General features: G+C 43.3%; 1 protein-coding gene across 1 annotated transcript; it reads right to left on the reverse strand.

Moving 5' to 3' along the window:
• Positions 1-506: 506 nt before the first annotated feature.
• On the reverse strand, positions 507-20,526 carry CCN5 (cellular communication network factor 5). The gene is made up of 5 exons (XM_054981305.1): positions 20,432-20,526; positions 11,045-11,258; positions 7,635-7,886; positions 5,002-5,204; positions 507-1,052 (listed from the first exon to the last, which is right to left on the reverse strand). Exons 1-5 carry the CDS (start codon positions 20,477-20,479, stop codon positions 1,029-1,031), a joined length of 741 nt encoding a protein of 246 aa, XP_054837280.1. The 5' UTR covers positions 20,480-20,526; the 3' UTR covers positions 507-1,028.
• Between the last annotated feature and the right edge of the window lie 624 nt (positions 20,527-21,150).

Genomic DNA, 21,150 nt, shown 5'->3' on the forward strand with positions numbered 1-21,150 from the left:
TCTCCCTTTTGCTGATTCCTCCTCCTCCTGCAGAATCCCAATTTGTCCCCCAAACACCCACTGTTTCTCAGGGCCCATTGTCCCAAAGGAGCAAGTTGTGGACAGCAAATAAGCCTGCAGTGAGGAAGGAAGGTGGGGAAGTTGCCTCCCTCTGACATGATATCACTGATGCTTCTTAGGACTCAAGCCACTTTCTACTCCACTGGTAATTAAGATTTGTCTCTAGATGTTAAATATAATAATAACTACCCTTATATACTGCTTTTCTAGATAGATTAGTGCCCCACTCAGAGCAGTGAACAAGGTCAGTGTTATTATTATCCCCACAATACAGCTGGGGAGCTGGGGCTGAGAGGAGTGTCTTACTCAAGGCCACCCGCTGAGCTCAGGGCAGAAGTGGGATCTGAACTAGCAGAGTGCTGATTCACAACCCAACCACCTGATCACTATGCTTCATCCGTCAAGTTGGATCCCTTGAACAAAACTTGGGTCAGTCCATTGTCAGATCATTTGTAATTGCATTTGTTTATTTATTTCTAAGAAACAACCTATGGTGAAAAAAATGGCATCTCCTTCTCCGGCTGGGTCATCAGAATTATTTTTCAGTGAAGAGATTGCAGAGAGAATAACTGGACATCTTTTCTTGAACTATGGTAGCTGCAAAGCATCATGTCTTGCTCTCCCCCTCCTTCCCAATGGGTTGATTTATAATAGTAGCCACAAGCTGGTAATGAACACCTCAGTGTTGTACAGTATAAACCCTATGGCCTGGCTTTTCTCACTGAACAATAACATTCTCTCGTGTAACTGCTGTGGAATCAATGGGGAAGGCCCATGCCGGCCATGCCAAGGGATTGGTCTTTTGTCTTCTTGCTCTTTTCCAGCTGAAGTCACTCAAGAAATAAGCAAATGAGGAGCAAATGCAAGTTCCTAGGCAATGCTCCCATCACCAAAGAAACAAGAGCAATTTGGGCTTGTGCCGAAGTTGCTGGGAAAACTTCAATATATCAGTTTCTGAGCGGATAATTTTACAGCCGGTTTCCTCTTCCTCTCTGCAGGGAGAAAGAGAAGGCATAAAGTGCAGTGCAGTGTTTAGAGAATCAAACTAAGAGAGCTGGGAGATCCATGTTCAAATCCCGGCTCTGTCATGAAGTTTGCTGCGTAACCCTGAGCCAGTCACTTTCCCTCAGCCTAGCCTTTCTCACAGGATTGTTGTGAATATAAAATGAGGGAAGCCACCCTGGGTTTATTGTAGAAAGTGGGGGTTAAAACGTACTGGATAGATGAATTACAGCTTTTCCAGCATCTTCTGAGAACACACAGTGAGTGGAAATACACGTTACTAAATACTCGGGGATGCTCAAGTGCAAGATTTTATATGTGGTCCTCAATTCACGTGCAGGCTCAATTCTTGCTCGGTGCAGGTGCACGCCACTTTCACAGGAGCTCCCTTTGTGAGCTTGCATCAGCAAGTGAGTCAGGATGGCAGAGCACCAATTCAGCTCTGTTGTTGCTGCTGCTGCAAGAACAAGTACTGTAGGCTCCTTAGACTTGCCTATTTGCATTTATTTAAGGTATGAGAAAGTGTCAAGATTTGCATTTCAATGAATGGATGTGGGAGGTGGGAGAAACAGGGAATCTGGCACTTGTACACAGAAAACTTCCTTGTCAAAGATTATCTACAGGGGTAGCAAAGAAAGGCATAGCCAGAGCGATTTCTTTATAGAAATGTAATGCAACAGTTTGCATCAATTTCAAACCACATTGTTATCAGAAGGGAAAAATGGAAAACATTGGTGCCTCACAATAAATGGAATACTTTTAGCAGTTGAAGAGGAACTGATATCAAACATGTGAATGTACTCACGTGGAGCAAATGGAAGTGTGAGTGTGCAAGCAATTGCATGGGAAGTGGGAGGGGGGATACATGATATCCCTGGGGGGGGGGCATGTGAACATCCTTAGGTACTTAGTAACATGTATTTCCACCCACAGTGGAACACGAGGTTTGCAACCACACTAGACATTACACAGAAAATGTGTCAACCGTTTCTCAATCTTAAAAAGAAATAATTTAAAATCAGCCATGGGTTGGAAAAGAGAAAGAAAGAAAGAAAGAGACTGCTTAAACACCTTCTCCTCATTCATTTGTTCACTCAGAACTGAGCCTCCTTTCTTTTCTCCCTACAAAAGAAAATAATATATGGACCCCATATATCTTTTCCCCTTTGGAAAGAAAAGCCACTTGGGGAAAGTGCTATCAAACAAACAAACAAACGGCAGGAAGAGAAAGGGTTAAGTGGTTGGTGTTTCCTTACTAGTTCTGTGGAAATATGAAACTGAACAGTAATTGACTTTCATATTCCCCTCCCAAAGGGGAGCATATATCTAAATAAATAAAAAAACATTTTAATCTACAATCTGTTATGGGATGTTGACAATGCAATGTAGAAAGTGGAGGATAGTAACTTTTAAACAGAGTGTACATTTTAGTTAGTATTGGATTCCCTTTCATTTGACAGGGGCACAGAAAATGTCAAAACCAATTTATCAGTTAGGCTTCTGAAAATTATCTGTGGTCCATTGCTTCCTATTACACCATCATAAGGGGTGACACAGCACATGCCTCTGTTCTTCACTTGCTTTTGACCTCCTGTCGCTCGCTTGCTGTCTGAATCAAGCAATCTATTCAACCTATTTGTTTACCACAGTCATTTGGTGGACTGAATTGTTATGTTACTATTTCTGACATTCTCTAGCCTTGTTCAGTAGTTACACTTTTGTGGCACTCCAGCCTCACATAATGAGATTGCTCTATATCTGCAATCCTTCCAGTATGTGCGATTGCCATTTTGTGTGAACAGGGCTATGTGCATATTTTTCAATTCAGTCCTCGCAAATGTGTGCTCATATAAATCCGAGTTTCTGATCATGCATTGCAAAACTGAAAAATCCAGCGTTTGCAAAGTAGTCTAACATCACTTCATACTTCACATTTCTTTTCTAAAGGGAAATTGTTCTCATTCAAGAAGCTCTACAGGCAGAGCTAGAACTTCCTCAGTCAGGTAGTAAAGACTCTGTCCTCAAAAGAGACCAATTTAAACCCAGGCTGGTTGCTCCTTTAGTTCCAGCTGTGCCAATAAATCAAGCGATTGTATTTTGGGTCATGGGTGGTCCATTGCTATTCTGGGATTCAGCTACTTATAGATCTTGGCAGTTATATTGCAAGTATTGATTTTGCTGGAACAATTTCTACCTGCCTCAAGGAAAATGTCTCTCTCTATATCAGGTGAATACAATGGTGCATTAAAAAATTAGGAGGGAAAAGGTTAATGTCTGTCACAAGGCTGGCCTGGTGTGTGTGTGGGGGGGGGGCAGGGACTGGGGAAATAGTACCTTTCCTTCAGTCAGGTCCTGGATATACTCAGGGCAGAATGACATTACAGAACCCATGGATACTTCAGGAAATGGCTGCATTGTGTCAACATTTCCCTTCTGTAATATCTACTTCAGCTTTCTGCTGCCTAGACATCATCCTCATTCCCTCAATTCTGCACATTTTCCATGCTCTTTAGGTGGGGAAGACCAGTACATAACAGGGCAACTAGAATGTTAGTAGATGTGAGTAATGGAGAACATATCTTACCAGTCATAAAAGATCTACATTGCTACCAGTTTGCTTCTGGGGCCCATTCAAAGCACTGAGTATTCCCTGTAAAGCCCTAAACCACTTGGGACCAGGATACTGGAAGGACCGCCTGCTCCCATATGAATCTGTATGTCAGGCACGAATCAACTCAGGATGACCTACTCAGAGTCTCTCTACACAAGGCATCTTACACAGGGATGCTCAAGTGTAGGGAGACACAATGTTAGCTGAGAAGCATAGTTTAAAAAAACAAAGCCCACAGAGATCACTCCTCAGAGAGTTTGTTAATTTCATCTTCGCCTCTCTGAAGGCTCTATCAATTTCATCTTCCTCCAGCTAACATTGTGTCTCTCTACACTTGAGCATCCCCAAGTAAGATGTCTTGTGTAGAGAGACTCATTGAGTCTACCTTCAGAGCTCTCTGCATGAGCACCAGAGACAGGAGCTGGCATCCAACAAAGCGTTTCTATAGACGGAACAATTTCTACTTACGGAACCCAACGTTCTCACCTCCTCCTCCCATGGCAGCTCTTAATGTCCCCAAAATGCATTGGAGGGGGGCATTTTCAGCTGCTGGAGAAGTGAAGAGGTGAGAAATTTCTGAAGGTGGAAATCATTCCATTCACGAAACACTCACTGGATCCAAGCCATGGCCTTTTCTGTTTGGACGCCTGAGTTGTGAAATTCTTTACTCACAGTAATTCACCTGGTGCTGCAGCATTTGCCGAAGCACTGGGCAGAAGCTTGTTTTGTTTTCCTAGAGTTCACAATCATTTGGTGTTCTTTTTGTTGCTCCCCCCTACTGAATTTTATGCTACTGTCTTATTTATTTTAAAAAGTTCTCTTTTTAGTTTTTTTTAATCATACTATTCATTCTGTCCTATGATTTTATTCCCCCATGTTGATTTGATGTGATTTTTGTCATAATTTTTTACAGTTTCGTGTTTATGTTTTATGAATTGTATCATTGTCTTTGACAGTTTTATGTTTTTTAAAAAATATTTAGAGGCTGTCTTGGGTGCTATGCTGATAAGTGTGAGGCATAAATATTGCAAGTAAGTAAAGTAAATAGCATCCAGTCATTCAAAACGGGGGCAGGAAAATGGAAACTGTAACAATACTGGATAAGATGAGAATTGTGGCACATGGCTACCCACAGGTTAGCTGCCCCGTGGCACAATGCGAACCCCCACCACAGCTCCCTATACACACACATTTCTCACAGCTACCCCAACAGTTAGCCTGCTGGAGAGTTCATTCTTTGCTACACCTTGGGCTACCATGTGGCCAGCAGGTATTCCCATCTTCTGTTAAAATCAGCAGCCAGCTTTAAACCAAAACCCCTCACTTACCACACTGGCAGTCCTCACAAGACCTTGGCAAGGTCTGAGGAAGCACAAACGTCTCTGAGTCTCAAGCCTGCAGTACCCATTCTGGTTAGATACGCGGGTGGAAATCCCCATGTTACAGGTCACCGAGCAGGCTGACCACTCTGTGCTCCACTCTTCACACGGATAGGGGAAAGCGATCGATGCTATCCCAGGCAGCCTTTGCGCTGAGTGAGGAGAGAAATAAGGAAAGGGGAGGGGAAGGGAAGATAGCTTTTAAAGCTGATTGACACAAAAGAATTCCATTGCAAGTCACAGTGGTGACTTTAGTTAAGGTAAGCAGTGGTTGAAGCTTAGACTGTGCTTCTAAAGGACACCATCTTGAAGACTATAATACCAATAACAATGTTACACCACTCTTCTAGACAAATTAGTGCCCTGCTCAGAGTCAGTGTTATTATTATCCCCACAATATATCTGGGGAGTGGGGGCTAAGAGAAGTGGCTTACCCAAGGCTCCTTGCTGAGCTCATGGCAGTAGCAGGATTTGAACCAGCAGGGTGCTGATTTGTAGCCCAGCCACTTAACCACGATACTACAGCATCTCTAACATATAGGGCTCACCAGTGACGTAATGTAGTTTTTCCAAATGCTAACATCGTGTGGCAACTTGATAACTAACATCAAATTTATTAATGGATAAGTTTTTGTGAGCCGTAGTCTACAAAGTTTGTTCTTTAATATATCTGTTACTCCTTAAGGGTCCAACAAGGCTCTTGACTATACTACTGTATACTTTCTATTACTGTAATTATGCTCCTACTAAATAATTTCTGCACCATTTAATATGTCTTGTTTATGTGCTTAGGCTTTGTTTCAGCATTGCTTTAGCTCTGTATCAGATTTCTACTTGTTTTCAAATCTCTGCAATCCAAACCCTATTGCACTGCTTATTGGATGTTGTTGATTGTATTGCTTTACACTGTGTAATCTTCCTTGAGTCTCACTGGAAAGGTGGACTAAATAAAATAAATAAATAAAAATAAAATATGAGTGTGTGCCTATTACACTGCCCTGAGCTGGGCAGCCCAGATAAGCCCAATCTCATCAGATCTTGGAAACTAAGCAGGGGTGGTCGTGGCTAGTAACTGGATGAGACACCTCCAAGGAAGACCAGGGCTGCAGAGGCAGGCAATAGCAAACCACCTCTGTTGCCTTGAAAACCCCAGCAAGGGTTGCCATAAGTCAGCTAAGACTTGGCAGCACTCTCCACCACCACCTATAACATTATATTGATATTTGTATTTTCCATTGAGATATCTATATCAGTATAAAACGTTACCTGAGAAGCCACTCCTAGTATTGCAGAGACCTGAGACTATAGCTGAAACACATTTATTAGGAGGAGGAAGTATTTTCAGGCATATTCTCCTAATTTAATTTTCTTCAACATTGCCGTATACTGTCAGTTTTGGTTTTGTTTTTTTTTAAAAAGGAACCGTAAAAATATTTAATTTTGCAGATTTACTTAACCATATAGCCTTAGATTCATTTATAGGACTTAAAATGTCACTTTTATAAAAATTATTTATGTTTGGCTGTGTTAGTCAATATAGAAAGTAATATTAAGAAAATCCAGGTGAACCTTTAAAAGTAACTAATTGTTTCTTTACAGAATAGGCTGTACTTCATCCGATGCTAAGGGGAGTGTTAGCTGTAGATTCAAAAAATCAGATGGAGGAATGTTTATGCAAGAACTATTATAGTTACTAAGGTTTATATGTGGAGAGGTTGATGGTATGACAGCTATGCTCTCGTAGTTAGGGTTTCCAATTCTCCTGAAGAAAAATATCTTACACCTTTAATACAGGTTTACCGGGATGTTTTTTATCAGGTGAGATGTTTTTTGTCTCATGCAGTGAAAAAGCTTAACTGCCCATTTCCACATATTAAGTATCTATTAGGATTGTCAAGCACGGCCTGGCGGCAACTAGTAAAAAGACTTAATGGAGTAGGACTCGTCATCAGCAATGTAATGAATTTCTCCCAAACGCTAAAGTGTCCTTCAGCAATGTGCTGATGTCACTTCCTGGTGCATGGCAAGTGGCATCAGCATGTTTTATCCCCCAGAGCTTCCCACACCTTTACCCCTATTGGCCAGCTGAGAGGTGGCAAGAAGTGCCTGATACCAGCGGGAAGTGCCTGATGGCGGTGGGAGACCCCTTGCCCCCCACTGGAGGGGGTGGCAGGCCCTGGCCTCTATTCACAGGACAGGACATTTTTCTCCAAGCCAATTGGCAATCCTACTCATAGAATATGAAGAACCCCTAATCCCTGTGGAGAACTTCATTAGCACAGTTCAGTTTCTGAATAATTTCCTGTTCTGCTGCCTCACCCAAGTATTGCTTGTTTGAAGATGGCTACTCCATGGCCTTTGATGAAATGACTGAGGAGGCTTTTTGGAATGTTCATAAAATTGATTAATTTTATAAATAAAATGATTTTAAAAGAACGCTTCAAATTTCAAAAGCAAATGTGACACTAGAGCTTGGATTCTGAAATTCTGCCATACATGTGCGACATTTTGCTTAGGCTGTATCGGGGGCTCAGACTGCAAAACAACAGCCACAAATGTAGATCAAGGCCTGTGCGTTTTACCTGCCAAGGCGTCCTGAAAGACCTGTCTGTCTTGTCGCTCACAAATCCATTCCTGACAACACTTCCCTGGGACTTCCACACGCCTTGGATGGGGGCAGTCTGGAGTGGGGAGGCGGATATCCTCACTGCAGAGGGGGACGCATGTCACACCTCCCCCTGAACAATGGCACCGAAGTTTACAGCTTGGCTGGAATGCTTCACCATCCCGATAGATCTTTCCATTCACTTCGCAGCTGTCATCTCCCTCCTCATCTGCAGCCAACAACATTCGGAGAAAGCAGAGGTCATGAAACAACTCATATGAAAGCATTAGAACTGTGAAAGAGCCATCATTTAATATTAATAGGGGAATCTGACACGTCCACATTTTAACACTGCAATTTTTCTGCGTTTTTACAAAAAGACGTTTCTCCAATGAAAGTTTCCTTAGCGCTGTACTAGGATGTTTTTTAACAAAATGTAATTGCTACTATTGTTTTTCATCTTTTATATATATTATTATGTTGTGCCCCACTCTGAGCCTGCTTGCGGGGAGAGAGGATTAAAAATCTAATAAAATAAACAAAAATAAAACAAACCAACTGCCAGGTTTGAGATCAGAGCTAAAACTTGAAAACAAAAAATAGTATTTAAAAACTCATAATACACAGAAAAAAATTATGGATGGAGCTCCATGTTTTTTGTGAAGGTTAAACTGCATGTCTGGTCAAAAATGTACCTGTTTCAATAATGCATTTTGGGGAGAAGGCTACTGGATGACAGTAAAAAACAGAAACTAGTATACAAAAAAAAATAACCTACAATTCTCCAGGAGACTTTTCTGTACTGTATTGAAAGTTAAAATTGCTAAGAAGGAAAAGACACTATAGTTATATATGTAATAAAAAAGAAAGCCTTCCATCTTTGGCTGCATCTACATGGGGTGCGAAAAATGCACCTCCACCATAACAGCAGAGACTTATGGCCCTGTGTGCTGACCCTGTGTGCTGCCTCCACCTCCTGCCCCTCCCTCCTTTCCTCCAGAAATCTGTTGTCTTGAGGGGGGGTCCTGCCATGCCCCCTGCAGTCTGGAAACCCCACTTTCCTTCACTTTCCCTTTCTCAGACGAGCCATGCTTGGAAACGGAAAAAAGACTTTTAAAGAGCCAGAAAATGGGAGAGGAAGTGCAGAGCGTAGCTCCACCCTTTTGAAGGTGCTACTTATATCCATCGTTCTTAGTAGCTGTGGGGAAAGCATCCACATGGACATTCTGTTCACAGCTAGCCCACAGTTCCCCATTTGAACTGGATCAAGAAGAGGAATGCCCTAGAAGGCCAAAGAGCCATTCTTTCAATGAATATAATGTCACATGGATGCTCCTCTTTAATTTGGCAGCTTCTTGCACGCTGGGAAACATTCCCATATGGAAGCAGCCTTGATTTCACATCATTCATTCATTCATTCATTCATTCATTCATTCATTCATTCATTCATTCATTTATAGTCCGCCTTTCTTACTGAGACTCAAAGCAGATTACACAGTATGAGATTAGTACAATCAGGATCAAGTACATTTCAATACAGTATCAAGTATGTTTCCATAAACAATGCTATAGGGTAGATAGATACAATTTTAAAAGACATCGCATTAGCAAGGATCCAATACAGAGTAGAAAAAATACTGAAACAGAGAATAATCAATTCTAGGACCGACATTAGACAATATGGAGCACAGGTGGTACATAGGAGGACATATTTAAAGCAACAGATAATATGTAAGGCAATATAGTGATGAAGTCTACAGTCCCTAATTCATTAGCAAAGCATCTGAGACCCCATCCCTAAAATACAGCCCTCCCATTTGAGTAAAGAGCCTTTTTGAATAGTTCGGGTTTGCATCGTTTACGGAAAGCCAGGACAGGACTCTCCTGACTGCCTCGGGCAGGTCAATCCACAGGATAGGGGCCACCACAAAGAAAGCCTGTGTGCAGGCTGCTGTTGACTTTACCCGTGTGCAGGGTAATTCTGAGTACCAGAGTTGACATGGCAGTGTTAGGAAGAGGGATCCACATGTAATTATTTCATATGCCCTCTCATATTTAAAATGGGAGAGATGGCTACTTTCTTTTTACCGAATACCATGCAATGGATAAATGGAGAGAAAGTCTGCCCCTCTCCCATTTTACTTCTCTGGACTCTTGTTCTTTGCATGATTTTTCTTTCAGCCATCTTACTTCCATTATCAGAGCCAGGCTGTTCTAAGCAACACAACACAGGAAGATGACAGGGATAGACTCCCCTCTACCACAATCCATTTTATTTGTAAACTGGATGTCATCTAGAGTTGCCAACTAGTGGCTGACACACAGCACAAGACTAGGGGAGGAGAAGGGGGGTGTCATTGTGTTGATGGCCTGATGTTATTTCTGGGATGAACCAGGAAGTGATGACCCATCACTCTAGGATTCAGAAGAAACTCTCTGGTAAAACCATAGACTTCTTTTCTGAATCCTAAAGAGGTGTGATGTCACTTCCAGGTTAGTCCCAGAAATGCTGTCATGTCATTGATGCAACAGCAATTTTTCCTTATTCCCCCCTTCTCCTTCTAAAGCGACAGACCTGGCAACCCTACCTGAATAAATACTTGTTGATTTCCTCTCCGTCACAGTTTGGTCCTCACTGGTTTGAAATCTTGAAGGGTACTATTTTGAGAATTATATTAGCATTATTTTTCCTGTATTGCAAAATAGTCTTTCTTGCTATTTTATTTGTCCATTGGATGCTCCAGTACCTAAGCTAACAAAGTATCCTCAGATGGCAATATTGTTAAAAGTATTCCCAGGAACTGATGAAGCTTCTTCTGCACCTTCCTAAGAGCCTTCTGGGGAGAAAGTGATTTTTTCCCCTAGTATTCTTGTTATTTTGCAAGGGGCTAATATTTGTTTAGCTCATGTCCCTGTCAGCTGACCTGAACTTTCCAAGTAGGACAGGAAATCAGGGCATATTTGCAGAGTTTTGTTTGCATTCCTGCCAGCTACCATGGGAGCTCCAGAGAAAAGAATAGAGAAGACGGCATGGTGACGTAAAACGAAGCCCATACTGCATACCTGATTCCTGAACAGTAATCACAAACTTTGATTTATGTGACTGTAGAGCATTATCCCTTTCTAGTGAAGATGCCCACCAAATGGTGGTAATGTGTGAAATCTGCAGCCTGGCCCAACTTTCAATTTGAAGCTCAGAATTTCCGAACATGCAAAACAGGAGAAGGCCAAAGAAGAGGGCTGGTTTACTGGCTACTGATACCACAATGATCTATAACTCTTCCATGAAAAACAAAAAAAGGAGTATGGCTTTATCTAGTTTAAAGACACACACCCCTCCCCCATTTATGCTTCAGGGATTCCTGAAAAGAGCAACAGGCAACTCACAATTGCAGGTGGCTCTCCCTGTAGAAGCAATGCTGTAATCACAGACAAGACCCTGGCTCTGATCACACACATGAAGGTAGTTGCAGGGCTCTCCCAACCTACGAGCACATATATTGCAGCAGCCACATCCATCCAGAACCAAGGGGGAGCCTGGTGGGCAACGGGGAGGGAGCCAAGGGCAATAGCATGGAGTCTGACAGAGCTGAGCACAGACCTGCATGAGAAGGAAAAAGAAACATTTGGTATATGAAACAGTCTCATCTGCATCCCTGTGTTCTTAGGTGCACATTTAGGGCACACCCAAAGACAGCATTCTCCTATACACCCCCCTCCTCTTGAAACAAAGAGCAGCACTGCAAGAGTATGGTAGTGGTTACAGTGTCTGACTAGGACCTGGGAGACTGGGGCTGATTCCGCACACGTTGGATAATGCAATTTCAATGCACTTTATCAATCGTTTAAGGTGGATTTTTGTTCCGCACACAAAAAAATCCGTTCCAAATGATCTATAAAGAGGATTGGAAGTGCATTATCCAACGTGTGCAGAATCACTCCCAGGCTTGAATCCCCACCTTGCCGTGGAAGTTGACTGATGGAACATCGACCACTGAATGTCTCTCCACTTAATGTGCCTCACAGGGTTGTTATGGGGATAAAAAGGAGGAAAGAAGAACAATGTTTGCTCCCCATTGGGGAGAAAATCACAGTATAAATATATTAATAAAGACAGAGGGCTAAAATATAATTGCAGTAATTTCCTTGAGAAACTGGCCCCTCTGTTTATTCACCTCCTTTCGATGCAGATCTTACAATAAAGCTGTTATCAATAATATGGTAAAATAAAAACAAGAAAATATTGCTAAAATAATCACCATCAGCGTAAAAACAGCAGGACAAAACACACAGTGGTTGTTGTGGGTTTTCCGGGCAGTATTGCCATGGTCTTGGCATTGTAGTTCCTGACATTTCGCCAACAGCTGTGGCTGGCATCTTCAGAGGTGTAGCCACAGCTGCTGGCGAAACGTCAGGAACTACAATGCCAAGACCACGGCAATACAGCCCGGAAAACCCACAACAATCATCGTTCTCCAGCCGTGAAAGCCTTCGACAATACATAAAACACACAGTATTAAGAAATGAAATGTAAGAGACATTTTTAAAAACTTGCCCCCCAAAAGGGCAAATAAATTGTTTTCACCTGAAATGTACAGGACAACAGATAAGGTACCAGGAGAACCTTTCTGGCTGGAGAGCATTTCATAGTAGAGGTGCCAGCCATTAAAAGATTGGACTCTAATTTCCACCATCCTCATTTTAAATGGGGTGGGGGGCACACAGAGCAGGCTAGGTAGTTAAAATCCGATATGACCCATTGAAGTCAAAGACATTGTCTCTTATTTCACAGATGACATAAGGAGGTGTTTGTACTCCCTTGAGTTTCATATGAATGGTCACTGCCTGAACCCCACCTACATTCCACGGTTATCTCGTTGCTGATGGTTCCACTCTGCCTATTGTATGTAGTGACTTTTCAAAACCTTGGGAAGGGAACCAAATCAAGAAAAAGTGATGTTTATCATGTTGGCTCAAGATATATCTGAAATAGAAAAACACAAGTGGGGAACCTGTGAGAACTTGTGGGGATGGAATTTTATCCACCCCATGTTACTCCTATCTCAACTTTCACTCCCCCTCATAGGCTACAGCTTCTCTAGTCTCCCTACTCCCTTCTTTTCATCCCACTTTTCTCAATTCCCCCCTCATTTGGCACTTCCCTCCAGTCCTTCCTTCCTTCCTTCTCTCTAGCCCAGCTTCTCATCCATCCACTTCATTTTTCTTTACTTTCTCTCTCTACTCTTATTTGCTTCTTCCTTCCTTCACTCCTGTTTGCTTCTTCCCTCCACCATCTTCCCTTTTGCTTTTCCTACGGGTTCATTCCTTTTTGCTGGTCCAACTCACTTCTGCAGCAGGCATTTTGCATTGCCTAGGCAACTGCAGACGTTTCCGCAGTTGTCTAGGCAATCCAAAATGGCTGCTGAGATATTGTAAGCTAACCTTGTGAAATCTCAGAATTTAAAAATGAGCTAAAAATACACTTTTCCTGCAAGTCTGTGATTTCCCAGAGATTTATAGAAATGTCTCCCCCTTCTGTACCTGTCCCCATTGTATAGATTTTTTGATTTGCACTCTGAGGCTGAGTTCAGAGTTAGATCTATAGACAATTGTCCTATAGTAGTTAAAATATCTTCTATGTGGAAGGAGACATCCATGGCGTTTCAGTGTGGTCTCCCATCCAGCACTGACCAAATTGATCTACTTATACCCAGCAAGGTGGTCAGGCTTCATTGTGTAGCACTGAGCCTATGTTCCATAGCAGCTGCAGTATATTAAAATAGCAGGCTGTGCACTGCATGGTTCCTTAGTATTTGTGTGTATGTATTTATAGGCATACATTCTATAAATGTGATATAGTCCCCATCCACATCCCCATTTTGAGATTTAACTATTCTAGAGGGCCCAGAGAAAGAACTGAACTCTAGCGTCTCACATGAGCATATTTTTTAAGACGCATGTTCACAGCTCAATAATAGGATCATTAATGTACGAGGGGTAGGTACTAGAAAAAAGAGACAGTCCTTGGTAAACAAGAAACATATGCAAGGAGTATGCAGTTCTTGTCAGTATTTGGACTTCTACTAACAAGTAGAAGTCCAAATACTGACAAGAAACTACATACTTTCGGCTGAAATTAAACCCTGTGAAGATGAAGATCCTGTACTTGAGTTGCGGATACGTGGACTCGGGACTAGACATGGGCACAAACAGAAAAAAACCCAAACACGGTTTTCGTTGTTCATTGCCATCCACGAACAATGAACAACAAACATTGACGAACATCACCTGTTCATGAACATGTTCGTTGTTCGTGGGGACCAGCAGGCTCTCCTCCAGCCATCAAGATCCCTACCACACCACTCCCAGAAACCCTACCTGAGCAGGGAGCAGGAAAGGTACCAGTAATAAATAATAGCTTGGCCCAGAGCCTGGCAGCAGCCTTGGAACTTGAAGAGGTAGATCCCTATCCCACCGCACATAAAGAAAATTCAAGCTCCAATGCACTCTCCCTGTCTCTCTCTCAAAATGCCAACAGCAACTGTCTCTCCCTCACTGTCTGCAAAACCAGAGCTGGGAGCCCCCCTCCCACCTGCTGTTTGCTTCCTTGTAACAAATTTGGAGCTCCACACTTGAAAGGAAGACCTGACTATCAAGCTAAATTGGGCTTAGATTGGGGTTTCCAGGGCAACAGCAGGAGTTCAGACAGAGTTCAGGCAGTCCCTCCAGTTGCCCAGGGAATTGATTGCATGTGCCAGATTGTCTGGCTTGACGAACAACAAGGAACAGCAATGAACAAGTCTCGCAATGACCACCTGTTCATTTAGAATGGGGCCTCACGAACAGCTTGTTCACGAACAGCTGATTGGGCTGTTCGTGCCTTTTTTTAGTTTGTATTGCTGTCCGTGCCCATCTCTACTCAGGACCCCGGCTTCCTACACTTGATGGGGCGGTGCTTACACTAGCTCCGAGAGTTAGGAGCCTGGGGGTGATCCTAGATCCCTCCTTGATGATGGAGGATCAGGTCACTGCAGTTGCTAGGTCCTCTTTTTGTTATCTTCGACAGACCACGCAGCTTGCCCCTTGTCTTTCGTCCCGTGACTTGACTACAGTGGTCCAAGCAATGGTCGCCTCTAGGCTGGACTACTGTAACACACTCTACGCTGGGCTTCCCCTGAACCTGATCTTGAAGAGGTAGATCCCTATCCCACCGCACACAAAGAAAATTCAAGCTCCAATGCACTCTCCCTGTCTCTCTCTCAAAATGCCAAGAGCAACTGTCTCTCCCTCACTGTCTGCAAAACCAGAGCTGGTACAGAATGCAGCTGGTACAGCTGGTACAGAATGCAGTGGCGCGGGTCATCACCAGAATGCCTATGCACATGTACATAACACCAGTATTGCATCAGCTGCACTGGTTGCTGGTGGAGTACCAAATCAGGTTTGAGGTTTTGGTACTAACCTATAAAGACCTATATGGACTGGGACCAGCATACCAGCAGGACCGCCTCTCCCCATATGAACCCCAGAGGACTCTTTGCTCTAGCAATAAACATCTACTAAAGATCCTTGGCCCGAGGGAGGCCTGCCTTGCATTGACCAGGGCCAGGGCTTTTTCAGTCCTGGTCTCAGCTCGGTGGAACGCTTTGTCCAATGAGACCAGTGCCCGGCGACATTTGTTAGCTTTTTGCTGGGCCTGTAAGACAGAGCTGTTCCGCCAGGCATGTGGTTGATGCAAGGCAGTGCCCTCCCTACTAGAGACACCTCCACCTCTCACATTTCCTTCCCAAAATGCTCCGGAGATGGGAAAAAAAGGTGGTCGTCTAGACTATGTGCCGCTGTGTTAACACACACACACACGTGTGTGTGTGTATATGTATATATGTATGTATGTATGTATGTATGTATGTATGTATGTATGTATGTATTTTAATCTGTGTATTTAAGATGTGTTATGGCTTTAAATTGTATATACTGTGAAAATGATTTTAAACTTGGTTGTAATCTGCCCTGAGCCTGCTGATGTGGGGAGGGCAGAATATAAATAAATAAATAAATAAATAAAGTACAATAGAAGAAATGCATAGGTAAAGATAATCTCTACAGTACAGAGCCAAAACCAATATTTTTTGCATTCATTCTATTACTGACCCCTGGCTCTAGTATGTCCAGCAATTAAATTACCATAACAGGGAATGAACAGTTACTTGAATAGATGTGTGCACACAAGTATGCTATGAGCCAGCTACTCTGCAGCTTTTAACAGGTGTTTGCATAAGGACATAAGAATTCATATCCATTCCATACATGCAAGTTACTGTCTGCTGGCACAGCTAAAAGCAAAATCCTTTCAATTTTTACTTTTAAATTCTGGGCTAGGCTTACTAGATAATTAGCTTATGCAACTCCCCAGCATATGTGTATGTGTATGTAACTTCCCAGCATATTATACGGATGGAAGGAATATATATCCCCAGAGGCAGGCCAAATATTTGCTCAGATCAGGTTCAAGTACACACACTGTGCACTGGCTTAAGAACAGGAAGTTTATGTGGAATGGATTTTTGTGAAAGGATACTATAGATGGTTGAAGATTATGTAATTATTCATTATAGTTTTGCACTTTGAGCACTTGCACTTTGCCTATATAAAATTATATTTATAGTATCTTATTGCATTGAGTCTCCTTTAGGTTGTCCTCAGTTGTTTTGGTACTCTTGTTTGGAGACTTTCCCCTTTTGTATTCCAGTCAAGTACGCACAGTGCAAATCCAGACAGAAATTTTGTTCAATGGAATACACTTTTTTTTGTGTGTGCAAAATTCCATGGCTATTTTAATAATGAAGTTTTTAAAATTACATCGCAGAGTGAACTATGAGATGGTGTCATCAAATGCATTGAAAGGAGGGCTGGTGTGCTATGCTATGTGGGGGTTAGAGTGTTGGGCTAGGATCCAGGAGAACCAGGTTCACTCTCTCTATCTGTCGCTCACCGGCTGGCCTGTGGCCAGTCACTCTCTCTCAGGGCCAAACTACTTGTTACATTTGCCAGCCTCCCATCGATGCTACCTGCCAGTGCGCTCTTCACCCACCCACCCAATTGCCCGCAAGACATTCTGCCACCTGTGCTCCTGGCCACACATGCTGCACAACACCATTGGGAGAAGGGCATGTTTGCCGCTGAGAGCATAAGGCTTGCAGGGGAGCGAATGGGTGGTAAGGAGGAGGCACAGGGGAGCAGGGTGGGAGGAGCATGTGTGTGGGTGTGCTGGAGGGGGGGGAGGAATGGTCGTGTGCAGGAGAGGGGCCCCCAGATACTCTCTGCCATGAGAACTTGGGCACTTTCTTCTCAGGGCACCCCAAAACCTGGAACTGGCCCTGTGGAGGGGCATATTGTGCAGCTCCCCTTAAGGGGTAATAATGCCCCCAGTGCAATTTTGTGTCCAGAAATTGGTGCAGGATGGAAAGCAGGGGCCACTCCTCCCCCCCCCCCCCCACACACACCATGATCCCAATTAGAGTCATGCCCCTGCTTGTAAACACCAGCAGTTGGTATATGGATGCAAGTCCCCATGGCAACCATGTGGATAATGTAACATATAATTTGACCCTCAATCTGACCTACCTCACAGGACTGTTGTGAGGATAAACTAGAGGAGGGGAGAAAGCTGTTCTAAATTGCTTTGGGTCCTCATTGAGGGGGGGAAAGCTTTTTGAATGAAGGCCCAGACTGAAATGTCACAGATAAAAAAAAAGAGATTGCAAAATGTTACAACGGGCAAGGACATTTTGGCTATGCTCCAGCGACCTATTCATCAGGCCTAGTTTCTAGCCTATTACATTGTGCAGAATACAGTATCTTTATAACTATTACTATAAATATTTATAAATATTATTTATAGCAACACTAGCTGTGGTAGCTGGTGGCTGGTTGAATAATGCATTGCTGTCGGTTTGGTTTGCGTATGCTTCCATCTTTGTCAGGATAAAATGATTTAAATTGTTGTCATAAGATCAAGCATAGTCTTTCAGACTATTGAGGGAGACTTTAAAAGGCGGCATCTGCAAACCTTTCTTTCTCTTCATAAATGGTAGTGGCCAATCTTTTATCTATCTGTTTTTACTAGTTCTCCTGCCTGCTCATGACTATGTTAGAAATATCAGTACTAAAAGAGGGGAAGGGTAGTAACACTTTATTGCCTGGCAATAACTCATGCTTGCCCTAGGTGACTAGGCAAGTAGTGACATTTTTGGTAAACCTAAATGTTTACTAAATACATTGGGTTTGTAGCTTTGGCTCTAAGGTTGTTAGAGGGGTGGAGAATTTCTTTTTCTGAAATTTGCTTTTTTAGATATAGCCACTGATTCCTCTTAGTCTCTCCCCCCCCCCATCTTTTAACAGCAGGATTTCTCTTTCATTTCTCTTCAAAGAGAAATTAAGGTACCCTTTTTTGTCTTCAACCCTTGTCCTTGTTTCACGCTATACACCCCAGAGTGCTGCTCTAGCAGGAAGACAGAAAAGTTTAGGAAGACCTTGTCTGCCTCTGAGCATCTGCAGAGTGAAATTGTGAAATTTTGCAGAACCAACCTTCCTGCCTCTCCCCTCTTCAAACTTTTCTTTGATCAATAAGGAACTGATTAGAAACTGACTCCAGATCCCTAAAAAGAGAAAAGGAAAGGATTGGTGGATTTCAGGGAGAAGCTGGGTAAAGAGGAATTAAATGGATTTCTCTTAACAATCTTATGCTTCTTCCACATGGGGCCACTTTCCTGTGGTTCTGCAACCGGATTTCCACTTGGCAGGTCTCCTTGCATTTTCCTGGCCTCAGTCTCCCTTCCCCACCTCGCCCAACATATTGGTATATTGCCCAACATATCGCTATATTGGTATGTCAATTACCTTTAAAAATAATCCAATGGCCTTTTAAAAAATCAAAATGCGCTCCCTGTGATATAGGAAGGGGCTGCCATGGGCACTAGGAGACAGCAAGGAAAAGGTTAAAAACACTATCCAGAACAGGGACAGGCAACACCCAGTATGTGTGCCAAAATGTGGGTTGGATCCAGCAATCTGTCAGCAGAAAGCACTGATGGTTGTTGATGAACCCTCCCCTCAACAGTTCCATAAGACCCTGAGATTGCTGATTCCCAGAGTTAAAGTACCGGGTGGCAATGTGTAGGACAAAGGGACAAAATTGCCCTTCTGGCCTCTTCAATCAATAAAGATGAGATGGAAGAGTGAGAAGAGGGCTGTTTTGGCCCCTTCTTAGCATAGCTCTATGACCTCAAATGGGTTCTGAGGCCGTGAAGACAGGGGTGAAGATCCATAATACTAATGACCACAGATTGCTGGATCCAACAAAGTTACTCACTCAGCACAGGCCAGTTCTTTGTGCAAGCAACCTGAGAGGCTGGCAGCACAGGAGATGGTTGACAGACCTGGCATATGCCATTGCCTCTCACACCATCACTGCCGCTAGCCAGGTCTGCTGTGAGCCCCTGAGATGCTACTCTCACTGTGTCTGGCTGAGGACTTTTGTCTCTTCCCCTTCTTTTTGCTAACATGTGAACATCTTCACAGGTAAATATTGCCTGCTTTTTTGGCAACTCAGCCAAAACAATTGCCTACCCTGGTTTAGAATAACCCTGGTCTTTGTCTGGGGATAAACTGCCACAATTTATCACAGAATCACAGAGTTGGAAGGGGCCATACAGGCCTTCTAGTCCAACCCCCTGCCCAATACAGGATGATCCTAAAGCATCCCTGACAAATATTCATCCAGCCTCTTCTTGAAAACTGCCAGTGAAGGGGAGCTCACACCATCTCCCTAGGCAGCTGATTCCACCTTCGAACTACTCTCACCGTGAAAAAGTTTTTCTTAATACCCATCCAGTACCTTTCTGCATTAGAACAGAATTATCATTTTAAAAGATATTTGTTTTAATAGGTTCTCTTCTTCCAGTTACATGCAAACATGCTGAAGATTGGGTGTAATTTGGTTAATTTCATCTCTCTCTCATGTTTTAGAGCTTGCTGTATCCTCAGGTAACACTGACTCGCTGGTCACTGGACTCAGCCATTCAAGCAAGCATGCCATAGTAGCACTGATCCCAGCCCTTCCCGTGTATACAGAATTTGGAATTTAAGGAGCAGTCCAAAAACTGTAGGAAAACTTCAAGTGTTTAAATTGCTTTCAGGGTTTGTGTATGTCTGTTTTAAATGAACTGTGTTGTTCATCCGGCACAATCCTGCAGGAGGCATCAGCTGTACATGTGCATCTCTGTATTTCTGGAGAGAAAGTTGGACAACAATTGAGCAATCTTGAAAAATAATGCCAGCTGCTTGGCTTCCTGCCTTTGTAGGTTGTAACCCAGAGAACTAAGTGTGCAGAAGAAACTATTTAATTGATTGTAATGCAGGATCCTCAGCTAACATAAGCATCTGCCTGCGATACTGGCACAATGAATGCAGAAGAAGCAGGTATATGGGGTCCACCAAAATAAGGGGCCACCAGTGGGACCACTGATGCTAAAGGACTGTGTATTTTGGCCAATGATTTTAAAAAGCTGTTAACATATTTCTTCTCAGCCTCCCCTTCTCCATGACATGTGACACCCCACTAGGCATCCACATGAAAGAACGTTAGTGCTCAAGACATCCTGGAAATATTGTAGCTGCCAAAGTGGAGTTGCTTGATCATAACTTGCTTTGCAAGTGGAGGAAGGGATGGGGGAGAGCCTGGCTGCCTAAGCGAACATTTCACAGCTTCCTTACCTTGGAAAGGAGACAGAGGAAGGAGATCAAGAGAAGCTGGAGTTTCATTCTGACACTTCAGCACATCCCTCCCCAGGCAGTTTGGAGGCAGCAGCGTGTCTGCAGTTTTGAAAGTCTGCGAGTGAAGTCCTGCAAGTGTTTATACTCTTCCCTGCTCTGATGTCACTCCCCGGCTCCAGTATAAACACGAGTAGGTTTGGACAAGCATCAAGTTGTTTCTCTCTTTTTTTCTTCTCCCCCCCCCCACATTCCAGTTAACATTTCCATTCACCTCAAGGTGAGAACGTGCAACCCACTGACAAAGCACAGAAGGGAGGCTTTGCTGTGAGCAAAGTGTGGAAGGTGAAGACCGTGAAGAGATCAGACCAATGAGGTGCATCTTTTCAAGTTCCCAGATGCTTTGCTGCATGCTTTCACAATACACAGAGCTCTTGGGCAGGCAGAAGTTTTAGGGGTATCCCAAAGCTTAGTGCTGATTAGGGATGTGCGTTTCGGCATTCAGAATGCCGAAAGAATGCCGAAACAAAAGTGTTTCGGCTTCTTTCGGGGAATGCCGAAACGTTTCGGGGAATGCCGAAACGTTTCGGGTAGCCGAAAGAAAAAAGCCGAAACGTTTCGGGATTCTTTCGGCTTTCTTTCGGCTTTTCTATGGGAAAATGCCTCCGTCTTCCAGGACGCCTGGAGGAGGCATTTTCCCACCGAATAAGCCCAAAATTGGT

Source organism: Eublepharis macularius, chromosome 5 (genome assembly GCF_028583425.1).
Source record: "Eublepharis macularius isolate TG4126 chromosome 5, MPM_Emac_v1.0, whole genome shotgun sequence".
Taxonomy (NCBI): Eukaryota; Metazoa; Chordata; class Lepidosauria; order Squamata; family Eublepharidae; genus Eublepharis; species Eublepharis macularius.

Excerpts from the sequence above, each read along its gene's own strand:
- CCN5 (XM_054981305.1), bottom strand. The coding sequence starts at position 20,479 with ATGAAACTCCAGCTTCTCTTGATCTCCTTCCTCTGTCTCCTTTCCAAG. Across the intron at positions 7,887-11,044 it reads AGGGAGAGCCACCTGCAATT|ATGAGGAGGGAGATGACAGC; the intron begins GTGAGTTGCCTG and ends TGTTGGCTGCAG. Across the intron at positions 1,053-5,001 it reads TTGTGAGGACTGCCAGTGTG|AGAGGAAGAGGAAACCGGCT; the intron begins GTAAGTGAGGGG and ends TTCTCCCTGCAG.